Source organism: Lepidochelys kempii, chromosome 13 (genome assembly GCF_965140285.1).
Source record: "Lepidochelys kempii isolate rLepKem1 chromosome 13, rLepKem1.hap1, whole genome shotgun sequence".
Lineage (NCBI taxonomy): Eukaryota > Metazoa > Chordata > Testudines > Cheloniidae > Lepidochelys > Lepidochelys kempii.
The window spans coordinates 38294642-38315805 of NC_136392.1; the positions used below are offsets into that span (position 1 = coordinate 38294642).

The window sequence follows — 21164 nt, forward strand, 5'->3', positions numbered from 1 at the left end:
CCCCTCACTCCTGACCCGCAGACCCCTGCCCCCCCGCCCTGCCCCTCACTCCCGCCCCACAGCCCCCTGCTCCTCCACCCTGCCGCCCCCCCCCCCCCCGTTAGGCAGGACAGTGTGGGGAGGGGGAGGGGGTTCAGTGCTGGATCCACTGTTCTGAGGGAGTTATGGGGCTGGGGAAGCAGAGGCTGGGGGGGTTGTGTGTGGGGGGGTTGTGGGGTGTCAGTGTGAGCAGATAGGGCCAGAAGTGGGAGGGGGCATGTGGGGGAGAGGCTGAGTCATGGGGTGGGGGAGGGGTGGGGATGTGGGGCTCGGTGTCTGAGGAAGATGGGAGGGGGTGGGGACAGAAAGGGGGGGATGTGTGGGGAGGGGAGAAGTTATGGGGCTGGGGGTACCTGGTGGGGGAAGGGGGGGCTAGGAAGGGTTGTGGGTCTGGGGCTCGGCGTCGGTAGGGGGAGATTGTGAAGGGTGGTGGAAAGGAGGGGCCGGGGCAATATGTGGGGCTGGGGGGAAGGGGCACATCTGGGGGAAGGGGGGGCTGGGCGCTGAGAGGCCTCGTGTCCCCCCTATGTCGTCATTGGATTCTTGGCTAATCAGACCAGATTCCCCCCCCCGTGACCCCGGCTGGGGGGGTCAGGAGCCGGGGGGAGGGGCGCTGTGGGGGGCACCGCCGTATCCCCCCTCGGTCCTCCCTCAGAACTTCCTCATTCCCTCCCCCCGCCTCCACATGCTAATGAGGCGGCTTCCCATTGGCCAGCGGCTAATGAGATGCGGGTGAGCTCAGCGCCCGGGGTTCTTTAAATGGGACCTCGGCGTCCGGGACTCCGCTGCGGCTCAGGGCAGGTCCCGGACGCCGGGGTTCCCCAGGGCGGCCCCTGGCGGCGAAGCGTGGCGTTGACAGGTGAGGAGGGGCGAATCTGGGTGTCCGAGGTTCAGGGGCCCCCAGTGGAAGAGGGGCAGGTGGGGAGATGTGGGGGTATGGAGGACGTGTGAGGGAATAGGGGGGTAGGATGGGGGTATGGAGGGGGTGTGGGGGGAATGGGAGTATGGAGGGGAGGGGGGATGGGTGGGGGCATGGGGGTGTGGGAGGGATGGGTGGGGGTGGGACTGGGGGTATGGAGGAGGTGTGGGAGGGAGGGATGGGGGGTGGGACTGGGTGTACTGAGGGGTGGATGGGGGTGGGACTGGGGGTACAAAGGGGTTGGGGGGATGGAGGGGGCGTGTGGGGGGACAAGGAGCTGTACAGGGGAAGGGGACGCCTGTGAGAGGGAGAAATTGGGGGATGGTACCTGGGCTGGTCCATTCGTGGCCATCTGCCACCAGAGAGGGCCTTTGCAGCATTAGCCTTGCTCTGCTCCCTCTGCGGTCTGTCTAGCCCGATCCTTACCCCGAACTGGTCCATATACACACAGGTGGCCCATGTAGACCTGTTCCTCTGTGAGCCAGAGGCAGTCCATATAGACCCCATCAATGTTCCCTCTAATTTTTGTCAGGCCGTGTGTGCAAAAAAATTTCTTCCGTGCAAATGTTTGTGGTCTAAACCATGGGGTTTAGGATCTGTGTGCCCCCGTGCACAGCTCAGAGGGAACAGTGGACCCCATAATGCAAAGCCTGTGTGAATCCAGCCAAATTGGACCATACATCAATCCAGTCCATATACAGCCATTGGTCTATAGGAGACAGGTCTGTATAGAGCAAGGACCCTATATTGGAGACATCCTTTTGCCCTGATACCTGGGTGGTTCCTTGGCTGTCTATATAGCTGGTGAATATACCAAATTGGTCCATATGGCCAGTCCAAGACTTAGCTGTTACCTATACCTGGCCTATAGAGAAAGCTGGTCTTTATCCCAGTCTCTATACACAGCTGGTCCATATATCTGGTTTATAAAACCAGAAACATACTCTGTATAGACAGAGTCTGTAGAACTGGTCCATAGACAAAGCTGGTCTATGTAGAAAGCCAGTCCATAGACACAACTGGTCCACATAGCTCTTCCGTTTAGAAAGTTGGTCTGTATAGCCAGCCCATTGACAAAGCTGGTCCATATAACGGTCCATAGAAAGCCAGTCTTTGGACACAGCCGGTCCATATATCCCGGTCCTTAGACACTGCTGGTCCATATAGAGTGGAGTGGGTTTGCTGCCCAATCAGCCCCAGGCCCCTCACCTGTCTCTCTTCTCTCCCCCAGGTCTCATGCCCCACGACGCTGCCCCACCCAGGATGTCAGTGCCCCTAGCCGAGTTCCCCACCAGCCCCCTGGCCCTGGAATATCTCAACGATTTTGACCTGCTGAAGTTTGAGGTCAAGCGTGAGCTGGCCGGCCCAATGGGCGGGGCCTCCCTGGGCCCCTCCCCCTGCAGCTCAGTGCCACCCTCCCCCACGCTGAGCGAAGTGGGGCTGGGGGATGGAGGGGACCCCAAGGCAGGGCTGGAGGAGCTCTGCTGGCTAGCAGCGCTGCACCAGCAGATGGCCGGGGGCGGGGAGGGGCTGGGGCTGAGCCCAGAGGAAGCGGTGGAGGCCCTGCTGGGGGGGGCAGCCGAGGGGGGGTTCTGCCCCGGGGGGCTGCTCCAGCCGCAACAGCAGGTGAGTTGTGGGGGCAGAGAGAAAAGGGGTGGGGAAGGTAGACAGGGAGTGGGTGGTGAGAGGGGTAAGGCTGGAGAAGGGGATGTGAGGGGAAAGAAAGAGACACACACACACTTAGGGGGCACCGGCAGAGCCAGCGGGGGGCAGGGCTGGGCTAGCAAGGGGCTGCGGGTTGGGAGTGGGGACTGCAGGTTGGAGCGAGGGGCACCGGCAGAGCTGGGTGGGGGGCAAGGCTGGGCTGGCAGGGGGCTGGGGGTCAAGAGTGAGGGGCACCGGCAGAGCTGGGGGGCAGGGCTGGGCTGGCAGGGGCCAGCGGGTCAGGAGTGAGGGGCACCGGCAGAGCTGGATGGGGGGCAGGGCTGGGCTGGCGGGGGGCTGGGGGTTGGGAGTGAGGGGCACCGGCAGAGCTGGGTGGGTCAGGGCTGGGCTGGCAGGGGGCTGGGGGTCAGGAGTGAGGGGCAATGGCAGAGCAGGAGGGCAGGGCTGGCTGGCGGGGGCCAGTGGGTCAGGAGTGAGGGGCACCAGCAGAACTGGGTGGGGGGGCAGGGCTGGGCTGGCGGGGGGCTGTGGGTTGGGAGTGAGGGGCACCAGCAGAGCAGGGGGGCAGGGCTAGGCTGGCGGGGGGCTGCGGGTCGGGGCGGGGGGCACCGGCAGACAGGGGGGAGCAGGGCTGGGCTAGCTGGGGGTTGGAGTGAGGGGCACCGGCAGAACTGGGTGGGAGGCAGGGCTGGGCTGGCAGGGGCTGGGGGTCGGGAGTGAGGGGCAATGGCAGAGTAGGGGGGCAGGGCTGGGCTGGCGGGGGCCAGTGGGTCAGGAGTGAGGGGCACCAGCAGAGCTGGGTGGGGGGGCAGGGCTGGGCTGGCGGGGGGCTGTGGGTTGGGAGTGAGGGGCACCGGCAGAGCTGGGTGGGGGGCTGGGCTGGCAGGGGGCTGCGGATCGGGAGTGAGGGGCACCGGCAGAGCTGGGGGTGCAGGGCTGGGCTAGCGGGGGGCTGCGGGTCGGAGCGGGGGGCTCCCGCTCGCCCTGTCCAGTCGATCCGGGCTATTCCTGCCTCCCCCGCAGCTCCCGCCGCTCCGCGACCGGCTCTCGGACGAGCAGCTCGTGGGCATGTCGGTGCGGGAGCTGAACCGGCGGCTGCGGGGCGTCGGCAAGGACGAGGTGCTGCGGCTGAAGCAGAAGCGGCGCACGCTGAAGAACCGCGGCTACGCCCAGTCCTGCCGCTTCAAGCGGGTCCAGCAGCGCCACGTGCTGGAGGCGGAGAAATCCCGGCTGGCCCGCGAGCTGGAGGCCCTGCGGGGGGAGCTGGCCCGGCTCGCCCGCGAGCGCGACCTCTACAAGGCCCGCTGCGAGAAGCTCCTGCCCCAGGCCCCCTCGCCCTCCCAGGGCTTCCTCTGAGCCGCCCCCGGGGCGTGGGGCGCGGACACTGGGGGGGCGGCCAGCAGGGGGCGCTGCTCTGCTGAGGCCTCGGGGGTGTCGTTCCGCTGTGGCCAGCAGGGGGCGCTGCTCTGCTGAGGCCTCGGGGGTGTCGTTCCGCCTGTGGCCAGCAGGGGGCGCTGCTCTGCTGAGGCCTCGGAGGTGTCGTTCCGCCTGTGGCCAGCAGGGGACGCTGCTCTGCTGAGGCCTCGGGGGTGTCCTTCCGCCTGTGGCCAGCAGGGGCGCTGCTCTGATGAGGACTCGGGAGGTGTCGTTCCGCCTGTGGCCAGCAGAGGGCGCTGCTCTGCTGAGGACTCGGGAGGTGTCGTTCCGCCTGTGGCCAGCAGGGGGCGCTGCTCTGCTGAGGACTCGGGAGGTGTCGTTCCGCCTGTGGCCAGCAGAGGGAACCCACTGGCTCAATGACGTCTCCAGGCTCTCCACAGTCCCAGCGGTGTTACTCCCTTTTGCCACCAGGCGGAGTGTGACTGGGACCTGTGGGGGCAGCAGGGGATTTTGGGGTTGACTGTAGGTTCCCCCTTCCTGCCTCCCGAGGGGAGTAAGTTGAAGGGGGAGGGAATTTTTTGAGAGCCCGATCAACGTTTGTGTGGATTGTGATGGGGGCGGCTGTAGGTGTGGGGGACCCTCCCTCTGACAATGGGAGTGTGGGGGGGGGCTGGACTCACCTGTTGCATGCCGGTCATGCCCACCGATGCTGCACCCCAAAAAGCAGCACCAGCAGCCAAGCACCCTGTGTACCCCCCATTGCCTCCCCACCTCCCTCAGAGCGACCCTCCGCACCCATGGCTGGCCACTTCCTGTACCCCAATATCAGCCCCCTGACCCGGCCAGGGGGGTGCACCAGCCAGCCCTACACCCACTACCAACACGTGCCCCCCTACTGCAGTGCATCAGCAAGCCACCTCCTGGGGCCCCCCCATATTGAGCCTCAAGCCTCCCTGCTCCCCAATGTTAGAAGTGAGCTCAGACCTGCGCTGCACCCCCTTATGACGCCCTGCTCCTCAGGATTGGAGTACGTCAGCCAAAGACCCCCCATCCTCTCCCTACTGGACCACCAGCCCCTCCCCCCCAAAATCCACTCTCTATTGATGCCCTGCCCCCCAACAGTGGGGTGCTCCCACCAACCAACCTCTCAGGACCCCCAAGTGCCCTGGGATCCCCTCAGCACAATAGCAGCCTCTAGGAGCCCCAGGGACCCCCTGAGAGCACCCAGTGCGCCCTACTTCCACTCGGCGGGCCCTAGCCCCCTCGAAGTCTAGGGGCGGGGCTTGTGGGGGGTCCCTGCGCCCCCTGCTGGAGGCGCACGGCCCTGCCCTGGGTGTGGGGGGTTAGTATTTTAGCCCCCCACATTCTGCTTTAGTCTTAAAGTCCCACGGCCCCACAAATGCTGCTGCCCCCTTACCATCCCTCTCCAGGAGGCGGGCTACCTGCGGAGCCCCGCCCACGGGGCGGAGCTTGTGGGGGAACAAGGGGCGGGGCCAGAGCCGTTGCTCCCCTCGCAGCTTTCCAATGTCGTTGTAGAATAAACATCACCGGACCCCACCGAGCCCGGCGCTGGCAGTTCTTGTGGGCTGGGGGTGGAGCCTAGAGAGGGGGAGCGGCCTAGGGAAGCCCCACCCCTCGGGCGTATCAGCCCCGCCCCCAATCCCCTTCCTATGCAACATCCTCTCCCAGCTCTGGGCAGCAGGTGGCCCGAGGATTCCGGGGGGGACTGGGAGCCAGGACGCCTGGGTTCTGGCCCTGGCTCGGGGAGGGGGGGCTGGTGGTTGGGGGGGGAGCAGGGAGCCAGGACGCCTGGGTTCTGGCCCTGGCTCGGGGAGGGGGGGCTGCTGGTTAAGGGGGGGAGCAGGGAGCCAGGACGCCTGGGTTCTGGCCCTGGCTCGGGGAGGGGGGGCTGCTGGTTAAGGGGGGGGAGCAGGGAGCCAGGACGCCTGGGTTCTGGCCCTGGCTCGGGGAGGGGGGGCTGCTGGTTGGGGGGGGAGCAGGGAGCCAGGACTCCTGGGTTCTGTCCCTGGCTCGGGGAGGGGGGGTGCTGGTGATTAGAGGAGGGATTCCCGCTGTTCAGTGTGGGGGCGCTCTTGTTCTCTGCCAGTTGTAAGGGGGTGGGGGGCAGGACTGGGCCACGCCCCCACAGCAGGAAATTCACCCCCCCCACAAGAAAACCAGCAGCTGCTGGGAAGTCACAACAACCTGTAATTACCGCATGAAACGGGATTAACCCTTGAAGGGCTGCAGCCCCCCCGCCCTGCCAGTGACCTGCAGCCCCCAGCCAGCCCAGCCCTGACCCCCCAGCCCTGCCGGTGACCTGCAGCCCCCCGGCCAGCCCAGCCCTGACCCCCCAGCCCTGCCAATGCTCCTGCCCCCGACCCAAAGCTCCTGCCAGCCCAGACCTGCCCCCCCCCAGCACTGCCGGTGCCCCTCCCCCCCAACCCTCAGCTCCTGCCAGCCCAGCCCTGTCCCCCGACCCACAGCCCCTGCCAGCCCAGCCCTGCCGGTGCCCCTCCCCCGACCCACAGCTCCTGCCAGCCCAGCCCTGCCCCCCCAGTCCTGCCGGTGCCCCCAACCCACAGCCCCTGCCAGCCCCAGCCCCAGCTCTAGCCCTGCCAGTGCCCCTCCCCCCCGACCCGCAGCCAGCCCAGCCCTGCCCCCCCAGCCCTGCCGGTGCCCCTCCCCCCCCCGACCCCCAGCCCCTGCCAGCCCAGCCCCGGGCTCCCCACCCCAGCTCTGCATAGGGCTGACGCAGTCGTCTCTGTGCCAAGGGTGGCCTTAGCTCATGGCTGGCTCCGTGCCCGGGTTCGCCGAGGAAGCCAGAGCTGGCTCCTGGCTCCTGGCTCCGGTTGCCCCGCGCGGCCGCCGAGCGGAAACCGTCCCCCCGGCCGGTGGGTCTAGGCAGCCCCTGGCCTGCGAGAAGACGGGGCAGCGAGCCCCAGGCAGGAGCCCCCTGAGGAGCTCGCCAGCCCCGGCCCTTCCCTGCGTGGATTCCTGGCTGGCCCCCAAAACAGCCCGTCTCAAGGCTGGCGAACCCCCCGCGCCCCTCGTCAATCGTCCCCTTGGTTCAATACCCGCCCTGGTCAAAATCTGCCCCTTGGGTCCACTGTGAAGCCGTCCAGCTTCTGCGGCCAGCCCTGGCTTCTGCTGAATTGGTGCCTGCCTGAGACGGGAATGAACCTGTTTTTGTTGCCCACGTTGGTCCCAAGAGAAGGGGATCAAATCCCCCTTCGCCTTCTCTTTGTTCAGCCGTAGCTGTGGGGCCCAGCGTCTCCCTGCTCAGCTGATTGGCCGCTGCGCCCCCAAATCTTTGTCCACGCAGCTTCCCCCTCCCGTGGAGGGCACTGGGTTTAGCACGACAGCCCCAGTGGCCTCCAGAGAGTGCTCCCCTGGGCCCCCAGCGCTGGGGGTGCCAGGGGAGCCCCACAGGGCTGGGGGAGGGCCGCGGGGGCGTTTGTTGGGGGCCGAGGGGCGGCCAGGGGGGCGGTCAGGGGATGGACAGCGCGGCTCGGGTCTGGGCATCTTGCGGACGAGCCGTGGCAAGGGGATGGCTCCGTCCCTCTCTCCATCCCCTTCCCCACCCCTCCCTCTGCCCTCTATCCACCCAGCCCCTCATGTAACTAAGCTGTCCCCCCAGCCCCACACCCACAACGTGGCACCTACCACCCCACAGCACTGTGGTCTCCTGTCCAGTCCCTGCCCCCCCCAGCCCTGCTGAGCGAGGTCACCGATCAATGAATCTCCCAGGCGGAGAATGGGGTGTCCATAGGGGTGGCTTTATTGAGGGGTCTGAGAGACATTGCTCTGGGGGTGGGGTGGGAGTCACCACTCGGGAGGGCGGGGCAGCTTGGGGTGTGGAGGACCAGGGTGTGGGGGGACTGGGGTGGAGGGTCAGAGGATTAGGGGCAATCGGGGTGGGACGCTGGGATCTGGGTACAGGATTTGTGGGGAGTCACCCCAGGTCTGAAGTTAGAGGCCTGAGAACAATGGGGCCCATGGGGGCGGCGGTGGTGGTGGTGGGGGGGTCAGGTCAGCCTTCACCCTCAGTCGGGGAGGGCACCATGGGGCTGGGAGCCCCTCACCCTGCGTCGGTCCTCGGAGCCCCTGGGGTCCAGGAGAAAAGGCCGAAGGTCGGCAGAGGTAAAGGACAGAGGCACCTGGGGGAGAGATGGGGGCAGGATGGAGGGAAGGAGAAAGGCAGGAAGGAGGAGAGAGAGGTTATTGGAAAAGAGCCACCGCCCCGGCCCCGCCCCTTGGGACAAGGGGGCACTTACCCGTCGGGGCCTGGGTCAGGCTGGGGGTCGGGCCCCGGTGCTCTCACTGGGGCCGAGGAGTTCGGGGGCCGGGGACGATGCCGCGGCTGCCATAAAACTCCACCACCTGGCTGGGGACCTCGGCCAGCACGCACTTGGCCAGCGCTGCCGGGGGGGCCTGGGGAGAGAGATGGAGGGAGTGAGGCAGAGCGGACGGAGGGGGGGGAGCGTCGAGGAGCCGGACGGAGGGGGGGGTCGGAGGGAGGGAGCGTCGAGGAGCCGGACGGAGGGGGGGACGGAGGGAGGGAGCGTCGAGGAGCCGGACGGAGGGGGGGACGGAGGGAGGGAGCGTCGAGGAGCCGGACGGAGGGGGGGTCGGAGGGAGGGAGCGTCGAGGAACCGGACGGAGGGGGGGTCGGAGGGAGGGAGCGTCCAGGAGCCGGAACGAGGGGGGGTCGGAGGGAGGGAGCGTCGAGGAGCCGGACGGAGGGGGGGTCGGAGGGAGGGAGCGTCGAGGAGCCGACGGAGGGGGGGACGGAGGGAGGGAGCGTCGAGGAGCCGGACGGAGGGGGGGTCGGAGGGAGGGAGCGTCGAGGAGCCGGACGGAGGGGGGGTCGGAGGGAGGGAGCGTCGAGGAGCCGGACGGAGGGGGGGTCGGAGGGAGGGAGCGTCGAGGAGCCGGACGGAGGGGGGGTCGGAGGGAGGGAGCGTCGAGGAGCCGGACGGAGGGGGGGTCGGAGGGAGGGAGCGTCGAGGAGCCGGACGGAAGGGGGGTCGGACGGAGGGAGCGTCGTGGAGCCGGACGGAGGGGGGGTCGGAGGGAGGGAGCGTCGAGGAGCCGGACGGAGGGGGGGACGGAGGGAGGGAGCGTCGAGGAGCCGGACGGAGGGGGGGTCGGAGGGAGGGAGCGTCGAGGAGCCGGACGGAGGGGGGACGGAGGGGGGTCGGAGGGAGGGAGCGTCGAGGAGCCGGACGGAGGGGGGGTCGGAGGGAGGGAGCGTCGAGGAGCCGGACGGAGGGGGGGACGGAGGGAGGGAGCGTCGAGGAGCCGGACGGAGGGGGGGTCGGAGGGAGGGAGCGTCGAGGAGCCGGACGGAGGGGGGACGGAGGGAGGGAGCGTCGAGGAGCCGGACGGAGGGGGGGACGGAGGGAGGGAGCGTCGAGGAGCCGGACGGAGGGGGGGACGGAGGGAGGGAGCGTCGAGGAGCCGGACGGAGGGGGGGTCGGAGGGAGGGAGAGCGTCGAGGAGCCGGACGGAGGGGGGGACGGAGGGAGGGAGCGTCGAGGAGCCGGACGGAGGGGGGGACGGAGGGAGGGAGCGTCGAGGAGCCGGACGGAGGGGGGGTCGGAGGGAGGGAGCGTCGAGGAGCCGGACGGAGGGGGGGTCGGAGGGAGGAGCGTCGAGGAGCCGGACGGAGGGGGCCCCCGTCTCCCACTCACCTTCTTGAACTCGCGGAAGGGCACAAACTGGACGATGTCGCGGGCGGGCCCGCTTCCCCTCGGACTCCTGGGTCCCGTCCTCCTCGTCCAGCGCCCCGCATGTCAGAGAAGTCGGTGTTCCCACCCCCACAATGATGATGGAGACGGGCAGGTGCGAGGCTCGGATGACAGCTTCCCGCGTGGCCGGCATGTCGCTCAGCACCCCGTCCGTCAGCACCAGGAGCACCCGGTAGCGCTGGGGAGAAGGGGGAGGTCGGTGCTGGGGGGACCCCAAACTCCCTCTGTGTCCAGCCCCCTCCCTCTCTCCTTCTGCCCTTCCCCCTCACCATGGGAGGCCCGCTGCCCTCTTCCTCGCTGGCGGGGGCAGCACCCGGTTGATGATGGGGGCCAGGTTGGTGGGGCCGTAGAGCTGGATCTGGGGCAGGCACCGCTTGTAGGCCTCGATCACCCCCGAGATCCCTGCGGGGGAGAAATGCTCAGGAGTCTGGAGTTCTCTCCCGGGCTCGGGGAGGGGGTGGGGTCTAGTAGTTGGAGCAGGGGAGGGCTGGGAGCCGGGACTCCTGGGTTCTGGCTCTGGGAGGGGAGGGGGGTCTAGTGGTTCTAGCAGAGGGGGGCTGGGAGCCAGAACTCCTGGGTTCGGTCCCCTTGTGACGTTACTGGCATAATCTGGGACCGTATAGAACATTGTTGCAACCAAGGTCCTGTAGTGGCACCAAATCTTGTGTAAAGGGGGTCAAACGAGGGGTCTCAGACGAGGTGATGGTTTGCTGGTGCTGACTGTCCTGGCTATATGTGGGTATCATTTCTGTAGTTGGAGTTATGAATATTGGCTCTCTACTGTCTGTAGTTCAAACTTGTGCTATTCTTCTGCGTGACACCCCAGAAAAGCTGGTGTCAGCTCTGCCTAGCCTGCTTGATGCCCACTCAGGACCATCAGCAACACAATGGACCCACTGCGAGAAGGCAGACGCCTGGGGACTCAGCAGGTGGGCAGGGACCTGCCCATGTGACCCCAAACTCCATTTTGCTGTAATTTTCCACAGGGAGAACAAAGAGGGGTCCTTCCACCTGGAAAAGCCTAGAAAAGCCTGACGCCTCGTCTCCATCTGGTCGTCAGTCCTGCTTCTTGCCTCGGGAGGGACTTTGCTCCACTGAAGCTCTGACCCAAGGACTGAAGGACCCACCCCAGCTGGGGACGTTCTCCAGAGACTGGATTGGAACCTGCCGTTTATTCCACCCCTGCCGCAAGCCTGAACCAAGCACTTGGCCATGACTGGATGTTGCTGATTCCATGTAACCGATTCTAGCTCTCGTCTCTATCTTTTCCTTTTATGAATAAACCTTTAGATTTTAGCTTCTAAGGGATCGGCAGCAGCATGATTTGTGGGTAAGATCTGATTTGTCTATTGACCTGAATCTGCATCGTTAACCAGCATCGTTACACCCTGGCTCCCGGAGGGGAGTGGGGTCTGGTGGTTAGAGCAGAGGGGGGCTGGGAGCCAGGACTCCTGGGTCCTCCTGGGCTCATCTCGGTCAGGGGTCTGTTGAGCATTGCCTAGGTTAACAAATGACACTCGCTAACAAAGAGAGAGAGATTCTCCTACGTTCACACTCCGGGTTGTCTGGGTCGAAGTTGATGGCAAAATCATGGGAGACCTGAGAAAAGAGGAGACGCTGGCTCAGAGAGAGGGCAAACGCTGCCCCCCGATCTACTCCCCCACCCCCAGCTTCCTGAAATGTACCTCGTAGTTTGGGGGGATCCGTGCCCCAAATCCAAAGGCTGGAAACTTCTTGTCGCTGGAAGAGAGAGAGACAGGGGTCAAGCCAATGAACCCTGAACAGCAAATGGGACCCAGGAGTCCAGGATGACAGTGCAAGGCTCCCAGCCCCAGGGGTATAACTTGAGATAGCAAGACCCTATTGCAAAGGACTGTGGGTAACTTGCTACCACGGGACTCCAGAGCAAAGGACTGTGGGTAATTTGCTGCTGCAAAGGATTGTGGGTAGTTTTTGAGAGCAGAGACTCTTGTGGTAAACACGGAGTAGCTTTCTGCGGGTAGTTTGCAAGAGCCGGATTCTGGGGCAATGCATGGTGGGTAATTTGCTGTTGGGGCGGGGCGGGGGAGAGCCTGGGATGGAACCCAGGCATCCGGGATGGCCATGCAGGGTCTCTGCCCTAGGGGGCGCTGTTACCTGTCATAGTCCTGGCAGATCTCACCCACGGCTGACAGCGCTTTGAGGTATTCGTTGGGTTCCTTGGGGTTGATGAAATGCAGGGAGTGTTCGCTGCGCGGGTCGCCGTTGAAGCCGTGAAGTCAATTGCCACCTGCAGGGGAACGGGGGGCAGCTCCCTGGGGTTAGAGGGCAGGGTTCATGCCCCAGTCTGAGCCTCCCCCCGCCCCGCCAGTGGGCCCAGCTGCCTCACCGTGAAGTAGATCTGCAGTCCGCCCATGATGTAATCCAGGAACGTGTGAACCTTCTCCACCTGCCCGGAGAGGGTGAAATAATATTAGCGGCATCAGTGAGGATTCATAACGAGGCATTAACAGTGAGCGATAGCGAGCCGTTCATCGCAGAGACGTGGCAACATTGGGTGGAAGGGACCTCGCCAACTCCAGCCCCCGGCGCTGAGGCAGGACCATGTAATCCAAGCCCAGCCCTGACGGGTCTTTGTCCACCCGGGTCTTCCAAACCTCCAACGTTGGGGCTTCCCCAACCTCCCCTGGATGCTGAACTCCCCCGAGGGTTCGGGAGTTTCTCCTAATGTCCAACCTCGCTCTCCCTTGCTGTGAGATAAGCCCCAGGACATCTGGTCCTGCCGTCCACAGAGAACAATGGATTGTCCTCTTCAGAACGGCCCTTCACCCATTAAAGCCTGTCAGCGGGTTCCCACCTCGACCTTCTGTAGACCAGACATGCCCAGTTGGTTTTAACCTTCCCTCCTAGATCAGATTTTTCTAACCCTTTGATCACTGTTTGTTGCTCTCCTCTGGACTCTCTCCAATTTGTCTATATCTCCACTGAAACGTGACACCCAGAACTGGACGCAATATTCTGCTGAGGCCTCGTCAGTGCCAAGCAGAATGAGATAATTATCTCCCATGTCTGACGCACCACCCTCCTGTTAATACGCCCCTTTCTCCTAACTGCGCCACATGGTTGGCTCATCTTCCGTCTGGGAGCCGCTCGAACCCCCAGCGCCTTCCCCGCTTTGCCGTCTGAGTTTTCCTTCCCAAGGGAAGTACTTTGCACTTGCCTTCATTGAATTTCATCCCATTGGTTTCAGACCAATTCTCCACTTAGTCAAGGTCATTTTTGATTGCTAACCCTGCCCTCCAAAGTGCTGGCAACCCCACCCAGCTTGCTGGCATCCACAGATTTCATAAGCCTCCTCTCCACTCCATTAGCCAAGTTGTTAACGACAATATTGACTGGGACCGGACCCAGGACCGACCCTTGCGGGATACGTCCAGCAAGCCACTGATAGTGATAACTACTGTCGCCCGGTGCTCAGTGATAATTAATAATGCTAATTAATTGAAGTAGAAAGGTAAAAACTCGCAACCGGTTAATCATACAGACAAATCATTAATGCAGAAGAATAATTAGTTAAAATAATGAGGAGGGCCACAGTTATTAATAAAACAGAGTGAATTACTTATTGACGAAGGTATGGAAGTACTTAGTGGCTTGACAAGGTTGCACAGTGAGTCTGTGGTAAAGTAATGAATTGGACCCAGGAGTCCTGCTCCCCAGGCACTGCCCACAGAACCATCCTTTAGCCCCGCCCCCTGTCACCCCTCACTCACCTTGCACTGGGTCAGAAGCACCATGCCAGAGTTAGTGTAGTGTTTCTTCTTCTCCTGGTACTTTGGGTTGATGCACTCAAACTCCACCTGTCCAGCGATAGGGAAAGGGTGGGTGGGGGGGTCAGATCTGTACCTTCCAATTCTCACCTGCTCCAGTGCTGGGGAGAGAACCCAGGAGTCCTGGCTCCCAGGCCCACCCCCCTCAACCTGCTCAACCCCACTCCCTTACCAGAGCTGGGGATGGAACCCAGGAGTCCTGGCTCCCAGTCCCCTCCTACTCTAACCCACCAGACCCCACCCCCCTGTCAGAACCAGGAAGAGAACCCAGGAGTCGTGGCTCCCAACCCCACCCTCTATACCTCTTTCCCTGAGGAAACCTCCTGCATTTCACGGAAGGTTGTCGTGAATTCACCGATGTAATCGTGTTTCCCGCTGGAGTTATAGTCGTAAACGACACACTGGGAGAAAAGAGAGATGGAGTGATAGTGTGAGAGACCCCCCGCACCCCATCCCCTTCCAGAGCCAGGATAGAACCCAGGAGTCCTGGCTCCCAGCCCCCCCGCTCTAACCACTGGACCCCACTTCCCTCCCAGAGCTGGAGAGAGAACCCAGGCATCTGGGCACTCACCCGTATGGTCTTGTCTGGGTCGCAGCTGCACAGCGAGTGGAGGGAGAGGCGGAAGGGTTCCCAGCTGGGGCTGAGGTTGTTATTTATCACCTGTGGGGGGGGGGGTTAGCTGGGTGAATATGGGTCTCTACCACCCACTTCACCTTGCCACCCCATCCCCAACCTGGCACCACCCCGCCCCTCTCCCTTCACCCCCTCTCCCACCCTACCCCCCCACTGCCTCCAGACAACCTCCCTGCCAACCGCCCAGCTTCCTCTCCCCCCGAAACCCCCAGTCTTCCCTTGCCCCAGCCCCTCACCTCCGTCCTCATCACCAGCTGCTCCGTGTTGTTACTGTTCACCTTGTAGATTTCCAGGAAAGGGTCAGACTTGCTGAAGAGATCCTACAGCGAGGGAGAGAGAGAATCTGCCCCAGGACTCCTGGGTTCCAGGCCAGCTCTGGGAGGGGAGTGGGGTCTGGTGGGTTGGAGCAGAGGGGGCTGGGAGCCAGGACTCCTGGGTTCTCTGGGCAGGGGAAGGGAAACTCTCTCTCTTACCTTGTTGTCCAGCTTCTGAGCCCGGAACTCAAGCTGCACAAAGTCGTTGGTACTAGTGACCTCTTCTGCTTCAATCTGGGTGGGAGAGACATGGATGGACCCAGCAAGAGACACAAGAGACCCACGGGCAGAGCCTGGATAACTTTGTTATGCTGACACACAAGCCGCTGCTGGCCTAGTCCCACCTCTCGCTAACCATACACCGACTCTGTTCTACCTAGCCACTAAACTCCACTCCCCTCCCGGAGCTGTGGATAGGACCCAGGAGTCCTGGCTCCTAGCCCCCGCCCCCAACTCTAAACTACTAGTTCTCTTCTCTCCAGCTCTCTCTGGGGGTAAGTGTCTCCCTCATCCCAGCCCAGTAGCCCTCCTACCGTGATGGTGGAGTTTCCCGCAGTCTTCCCTGTCTTGAGTAGCAGCGGCTTGGTGACCTTGGTCTGGGACACGATCTGCCACGATGGGGGAGAGAGGTCAGGCGGAGCTCGGGGGGTACAGAGCGAGAAGGGTGGAGAGCAGGACAAAGGGGAGGCATAGAAGGGGCACTCACGGGCTTTGCCTTCGGGCTGCAGCACCAGTTGCTTGGGGTTATGATGAAGTTGTGGGGGGGTTAGGGTTAGGTGAGAAGTTAACTTTGGGGGCACTGTGCATAGGGGTTAGTGGCTAAGGTTTGATGTGTGGCAGACATCACCATGTATCCCCGGGTTCGGGGTTAGTGTTGGGTTATGGTGAGCAAGGGCATATCCCACCTCAACTCGAGGCCCAGGGGTAGAGCTAGAGGTTATTGTTATCAGGGGATGTACCTTTCATTGCCTCCTGTCCCAGGGCTAGGGTTAGGTTAGGTGATTGAGAGGTTGTCTGGGGGTTTACCCCATGCCCCCAGGGTTAGGTTTAGGGTTAGGGTTATCTGGGGGTTTACCCCATGCCCCCAGGGTTAGGTTTAGGGTTAGGGTTATCTGGGGGTTTACCCCATGTCCCAAGGGTTAGGTTTAGGGCTAGGGTTATCTGGGGGTTTACTCCGTATCCCCACCTGGCCCAGGGAGCACTCGGCCTCCCCCAGGAAAGCATCATCCTGGAACCCCGCATCCACAGTGCCCTTGGCGTCGGCATCGTAGACTTTGAAGCACAGCGTCTGCATCTCCTCGAAGAAGTAGTCCAGTGGGAAGATGTGGGAGAAGACGGGGTTCAGGCTGCAGTGCATGATCTCAGAGCGCCCCACCTGGGGGTGGGGGACAGGGTTCAAGAGGAGATTCAGCGGAGAGCAGGGGCTCTGAGGAAGAGGGGGCACTAGGGTTTGGGGGGCACCCCCTTTGGAGGATGATGGGACGGTGGCTTAAGGGGCCACGTCCCCTATCTGGGGGAGAGAGTTTGGGGGGCCAAGAGGTGGAAGCCCAAAGCAGAGAAAAGAGGGGAAGAGGGACACACCTGAGAAATTGAGGGGCACCATGGGGGTCCCCCAATTTCCCCTGGGTGAGAACGGGGGACTGTGGGGCAGCCAAAGGGGGAGGCTTCCTGGGGCAGGGAATGATCAGGAGACTGGTGGAGGGGATCTGCATCCACCCCTTGCCAACCTCATACCTCGCTCCACTCCCCCTCGCTGAGCTGCTTCAGCACCACGCAGGGGTTCGGGTTGGTCAGGGTGTCCCGGTCCAGGAGGTTCCAGCATGAGACCCGGAGCTCAACCCGTGAGGCCCCCAGGGCCACTGGCTGGGACTTGTCCACCTCCGACATGGTGGGTCTGGAAGGGCGAGATGGGACATGTGGCAGGTGAGATGGGTGGGAGACGCACACAGGGCTAGATAGATTCTGCAGCTTGTGGGTGGATGGAAGGATGGACAGCGACTGTGGATGAGTGTTTGGATGGGTAGATGGATGGACGGGGTTGTGGGTGGATGGATGAAAGGAGGGGGGTTTGGGTGGGTGGATGGATGAGGGTGAGAGGTGGGTGGGTGGGCAGGGTTGTGGGTGGATGGATGGATGAAAGGAGGTGGGTTTTGGATGGGTGGATGGATGGGGTTTAGAGGTGGGTGGGTGGAGTGGGGTTTGGGTCGGTGGATGGATGGGATTGTGGGTGGATGGATGAAAGGAGGAGGGTTTTGGTGGGTGGATGGATGAGGGTGAGAGGTGGGTGGATGGGTGGAGGGGGGTTTGGGTGGGTGGATGGATGAAGATGTGGGTGGCTGGGGGTTAGAGCTGGGTGGGTGGGTGGACGGAGGGGGGTTTGGGTGGGTGGATGGGTGAGGAGATGAATGGAGGGGGGTTTTTGGGAGGATAGCAAGCATCCCCCTCGAGAGAGATTTAAATCACAACACAGAGTGTGATTGAGAGTGAGGGGGCAGGGATGGGGTGAGTGGTGTGGGCTGGGCTGGCAGGGGCTGTGAGTCGGGAGTGAGGGGCCCCGGCAGGGCTGCGGGGCGGGGGGGGGCAGGGAGGGAAGCCCCCGTCCAGAGACGTTTCTGCCCCATCAGCACCAGCTGGAGGATCTGGGGCCTGCGGGTCCCTGGCTCAGGGCTGGGATGTGACTCAGACAATCCGGGGGCCGGGGGAGCCCGGGGCTGGGCCAGCAGGGGCTGGGGGTCCGGAGTGAGGGGCACTATCTGTGTGTGTGTGGAGTGTTGTGTTGTGTGTGTGTGTATGTGGAGAGCATTGGGGGTGTGTGTGTATCTGAACTACATTGTTGTCGTGTTGCCTCCTCTCTCCTGTGTGCCAGGCTTGTGCGTTATGCTCCACAGACCCTTCCACACACCGTTACTCAATGTTGTGTGGCTGCCCCACCCGTGTGTGTGTGCGTAAAGTCCCCCACCTCCCATTGTGGGTCACCCCAACACAACAAACTTCTCAATTCACCCAGCAGTGATTTGGGGTTCAGATCCACCGGCCTCACTTTTCCTGCCCACCCAAAACCCAGAGCCCCTCCCCCAAATCCTCCCCCAGGGCACACAAGTTGTGTTAAAATAACACAATGGGCAGAAAATCTGGGCTGGGATCACAGTGGAAATGGAGAAGCATAATTCTCACTTTGATTATTTTTAACCTTTCCCTAGGTTTGGGGGTGGGAGGTTAATCTGGGGGCGGGGGAGGGGGGTCCCAGTGTGTTGGGAGAGGGGTTGGGGGAGAGGCTTTGGGGAGATGTAACACAACCGGGGCTAACCACAAACAACATAACAAACAGGGCATGCTCAGGGTGTGTAGAGACACAACAGGGACACACATCACATCAGCTTCACACTGACATACAACCAGGACACATGGTGTCGAGACACAACACAACACACCAGCACAACAATGATGCACAACACACCGGCACAATGCTGATACACAACACACAGTACAGCAGTGACACACAACAGGGCCACACAACACACACACACAATGACACACTGGCTCATCCAACCCCGGCTCCTCCATCCCCCAGCTGTGGGCCTGGAAGAAGGCCTTGGACTTGAGCAGAGTCCTGTGGGTGTGTCCTTGTGCCTTGAAATCTACAACCCTCAGGGCCGGGACACACACACACAACACGCAGCGTAGGAATAGACAGACACACAACTCTACGACCCCCTGTATGGATGGACACACAAAGAAACAACACCCAGTGTAGGGCTACACACTCACACCAGGGACACACACACAACACCAAGTGCAGGGATGGACATGCACAGCATAGACACATGCCCACAACACCCTAGGGACAGACACGGCACAAGGAGACACACACACAGAGGCAGCTGCAGACGGGGGGTGGGGGGTTAAGGTTTGGGGGGTGCCGGCAGAGGCAGAAGAAGGGAACGCGGCGCGTACCTGGGCGGAGGTGTGGACAGCGGCCTGGCTGTCTCCTGCAGCCTCTGCCACCGGCTTCCCCTCTCCTCCTCTGGCTCCGTCACGCTCCCTCCTTCCCCTCTCCTCCTCTGGCTCCGTCACGCTCCCTCCTTCTCCTCCCTCCCTCTTCTACCCTCCCTCCTTCTCTGCCCTGCTCTTTCCCCTTCTACCCTCCATCCTTCCCCGCTCTCCTCCTCCCCCTCTTTTACCCTCCCTCCTTCTCCGCCCTCCTCCTTCCCTCTTCTACCCTCCCTCCTTCTCTGCCCTTCTCCTTCCCCTTCTACCCTCCATCCTTCCCCGCTCTCCTCCTCCCCCTCTTTTACCCTCCCTCCTTCTCCGCCCTCCTCCTTCCCCCTTCTACCCTCCCTCCTTTCCCGCCCTCCTCCTTCCCCTCTTTTATCTTCCTTCCTTCTCCACCCTCCTCCTCTCCCGCTTCTACCCTCCCTCCTTCTCTGCCCTTCTCCTTCCCTCTTACCCTCCATCCTTCCCCGCTCTCCTCCTCCCCCTCTTTTACCCTCCCTCCTTCTCCGCCCTCCTCCTTCCCCTCTTTTACCCTCCCTCCTTTCCCGCCCTCCTCCTTCCCCTCTTTTATCTTCCTTCCTTCTCCGCCCTCCTCCTCTCCCCCTTCTACCCTCCCTCCTTCTCTGCTTTTACCGTCCTTCCTTCTCTGCCTTCCTCCTCTCCCCCTTCTACCCTCCCTCCTTCTCCACCCTCCTTCTTCCCCTTCTACCCTCCCTCTTTCTCTGCCCTTCTCCTTCCCCTCTTCTACCCTCCCTCCTTCTCTGCCCTTCTTCTTTGCCTTCTACCCTCCCTCCTTCCCCGCTTTTACCCTCCTTCCTTCACTGTCCTCCTCCTTTTCCGCTTCTACCCTCTCTCCTTCTCCACCCTCCTCCTCTCTGCCTTCTACCCTCCCTACTTCTCCGCCCTCCTCCTCCTCTCCCGCTTCTACCCTCCCTCCTTCTCCGCTCTCCTCCTCCTTCCCTGTTCTACCCTCACACCTTCTCCGCCCTCCTCCTCTCCCTCTTCTACCCTCCCTCCTTCCCCTCTTTTACCCTCCCTCCTTCTCCGCCCTCCTCCTCTCCTCCTTCTACCCTCACACCTTCTCCGCCCTCCTCCTCTCCCTCTTCTACCCTCCCTCCTTTTCCACCCTCCTCCTCCTCTCCTCCTTCTCTGCTCTCGTCCCTTCCGGCTGTCTCACTCCCTCGCTCCCTGAGGGTATCGATCTCCCTTCCCCCGACCCGCATTTCTCCTCCGGTCTCTCTGCTCGCTCCCTCGTTCCGCTCCAGACAGGGGGGGGGGTCTGGGGGCGTGGCTTGGCGGCTTGGCCCCGCCCCCGCTCCGGCAGAGACCGGAGGCTGCAGCTGGGCTGTGTGTGTGTAAACTGTTGCACACAGACACACAACACCACAGGGAGACGGCCTGAGGAAGGAGGCACCACAAATGCACGCCATGCCCCCAACACCCACTCCTGGGGGATACAACACACAACAGGGACACACCGCTCACAGCCAGGCAGCGCCAGAGACACACGACCCGCTGCACACCTGAGAAGAGACAACATCTTGCACAGCAGGGGCCCGCAAGCCTGCGACGCCCAGGAAGGACCCATCAGAACCACACAAAACAACAACAGACACCCGGACCAGCCCAGGGAGCCCCCAAGCGCGAGGAGCTGCTGCAAACACCCCCCCAGGCACACAAAGCGGGGACACAACACAACAGGGACACAACACTTCTCGCCAGCAAGGCGGCACACCGCACAATGCAACGTGCACAGGGAGACCCAACACGGCGGGGACACACCACACAGCGAAGGGCTTTGGGGGGGTACACAACCCCACAAGCTGAGCTGGAGCCCAATGTGTTGGGGGGGGCGTCCTTGCTGCCCCCTGGTGGAGGGGCTGAGAACTGCCGCGCGTGTGTGTGTTTGTGTGTCCGCGCCCCCTGCTGGCCACATCTGAGAACTACAACCCAGTACCCCGAGATTGGGACGGTGACTCCTGGTGCTTGCGGCCTGGGGGAGCCCCCAGGAGAGGGGGTGCTCCTGTCCCCCGCTGCCCCAGAGGAACAAAGGAGACGCCCTCGCGCCCGCTCCGGTCGCCATATAGAATTTATTTCTCTCTTCCTTCTGTACAAGCCGAAAATAGACAGGGACCCTGGAGGGGTGGAAAATGGGGGGTGGGCAGCTGGGGGGCGGTGGGAGGTGCAGGGGGGATGAGCCGCATTCAGAGTCCCGCCCGCTCTTTCCTCCTGGGGGAGCAATACCTCCTCCCGCCGGGGGGGGGCACGCTGTGAAAACAGGGGTCCGTCCCTCGAGGGATTGGGGGGGGGGGCAGAAGCGGGGGAACAAAACAGGCCTGAATGGAGGAGTGGAAGTGAGGCGGGAGGGAAGGGTGGGGGGGCAGGGCAGGGTCTGCAGCCCCAAGGCCATGTGTGAGGGGTGTTGATCCTTGTTTTGGGGGGTTCATGGCTGGATCTTGGGGAAGGCCCAGTCGTCCCTTCTTTCTCTCTGTTCTCAGGCTTCCACGTTCCCCCTCTTCTCCCAGCTGGGGGCACGGCTGATACTCAATAGCAGGTCTGTCAGTCTGTCCCGGACTCCTGGGTTCCTGAGGAGAGACAGACAAGGTGTCAGGGTGGAGGGGGGACGGCCGGGTGGGGGGTTGTTAACCCTCTGTGGCCCAG

General features: G+C 62.9%; 3 protein-coding genes across 5 annotated transcripts in view; 1 reads left to right on the forward strand and 2 right to left on the reverse strand.

Moving 5' to 3' along the window:
- The first annotated feature begins 751 nt into the window (after window positions 1-751).
- On the forward strand, window positions 752-5551 carry NRL (neural retina leucine zipper). Its single transcript, XM_078848241.1, has 3 exons — window positions 752-898; window positions 2190-2584; window positions 3647-5551. Exons 1-3 carry the CDS (start codon window positions 799-801, stop codon window positions 3977-3979), a joined length of 828 nt encoding a protein of 275 aa, XP_078704367.1. The 5' UTR covers window positions 752-798; the 3' UTR covers window positions 3980-5551.
- A 2518-nt stretch (window positions 5552-8069) lies between these two features.
- On the reverse strand, window positions 8070-18595 carry CPNE6 (copine 6). The gene is given in 17 exon segments (XM_078848247.1): window positions 8070-8160; window positions 8278-8434; window positions 9697-9766; window positions 9768-10155; window positions 11301-11352; window positions 11439-11493; window positions 11890-12001; window positions 12004-12022; window positions 12122-12181; window positions 13506-13592; window positions 13865-13963; window positions 14134-14223; window positions 14433-14516; window positions 14670-14744; window positions 15044-15118; window positions 15697-15885; window positions 16245-18595. Coding segments are annotated over 16 exon segments (1722 nt in total). The 5' UTR covers window positions 16398-18595; the 3' UTR covers window positions 8070-8160; window positions 8278-8320.
- A 1046-nt stretch (window positions 18596-19641) lies between these two features.
- CARMIL3 (capping protein regulator and myosin 1 linker 3) overlaps window positions 19642-21164 on the reverse strand; it is a 32219-nt gene continuing 30696 nt past the window's right edge. For all 3 annotated transcript variants that reach the window (XM_078848243.1, XM_078848244.1, XM_078848242.1), the window contains one exon: window positions 19642-21088. In XM_078848243.1, the coding sequence (XP_078704369.1) occupies window positions 20998-21088 (91 nt within the window). In that variant the 3' untranslated portion in view covers window positions 19642-20997. The remainder of the gene's footprint in view (window positions 21089-21164) is intronic.

Coding starts and splice junctions, on each gene's coding strand:
- NRL (XM_078848241.1), top strand. CDS start 799: ATGGGACCTCGGCGTCCGGGACTCCGCTGCGGCTCAGGGCAGGTCCCG. Junction 899..2,189: donor GCGAAGCGTGGCGTTGACAG/GTGAGGAGGGGC, acceptor TCTCTCCCCCAG/GTCTCATGCCCCACGACGCT. Junction 2,585..3,646: donor TGCTCCAGCCGCAACAGCAG/GTGAGTTGTGGG, acceptor CCTCCCCCGCAG/CTCCCGCCGCTCCGCGACCG.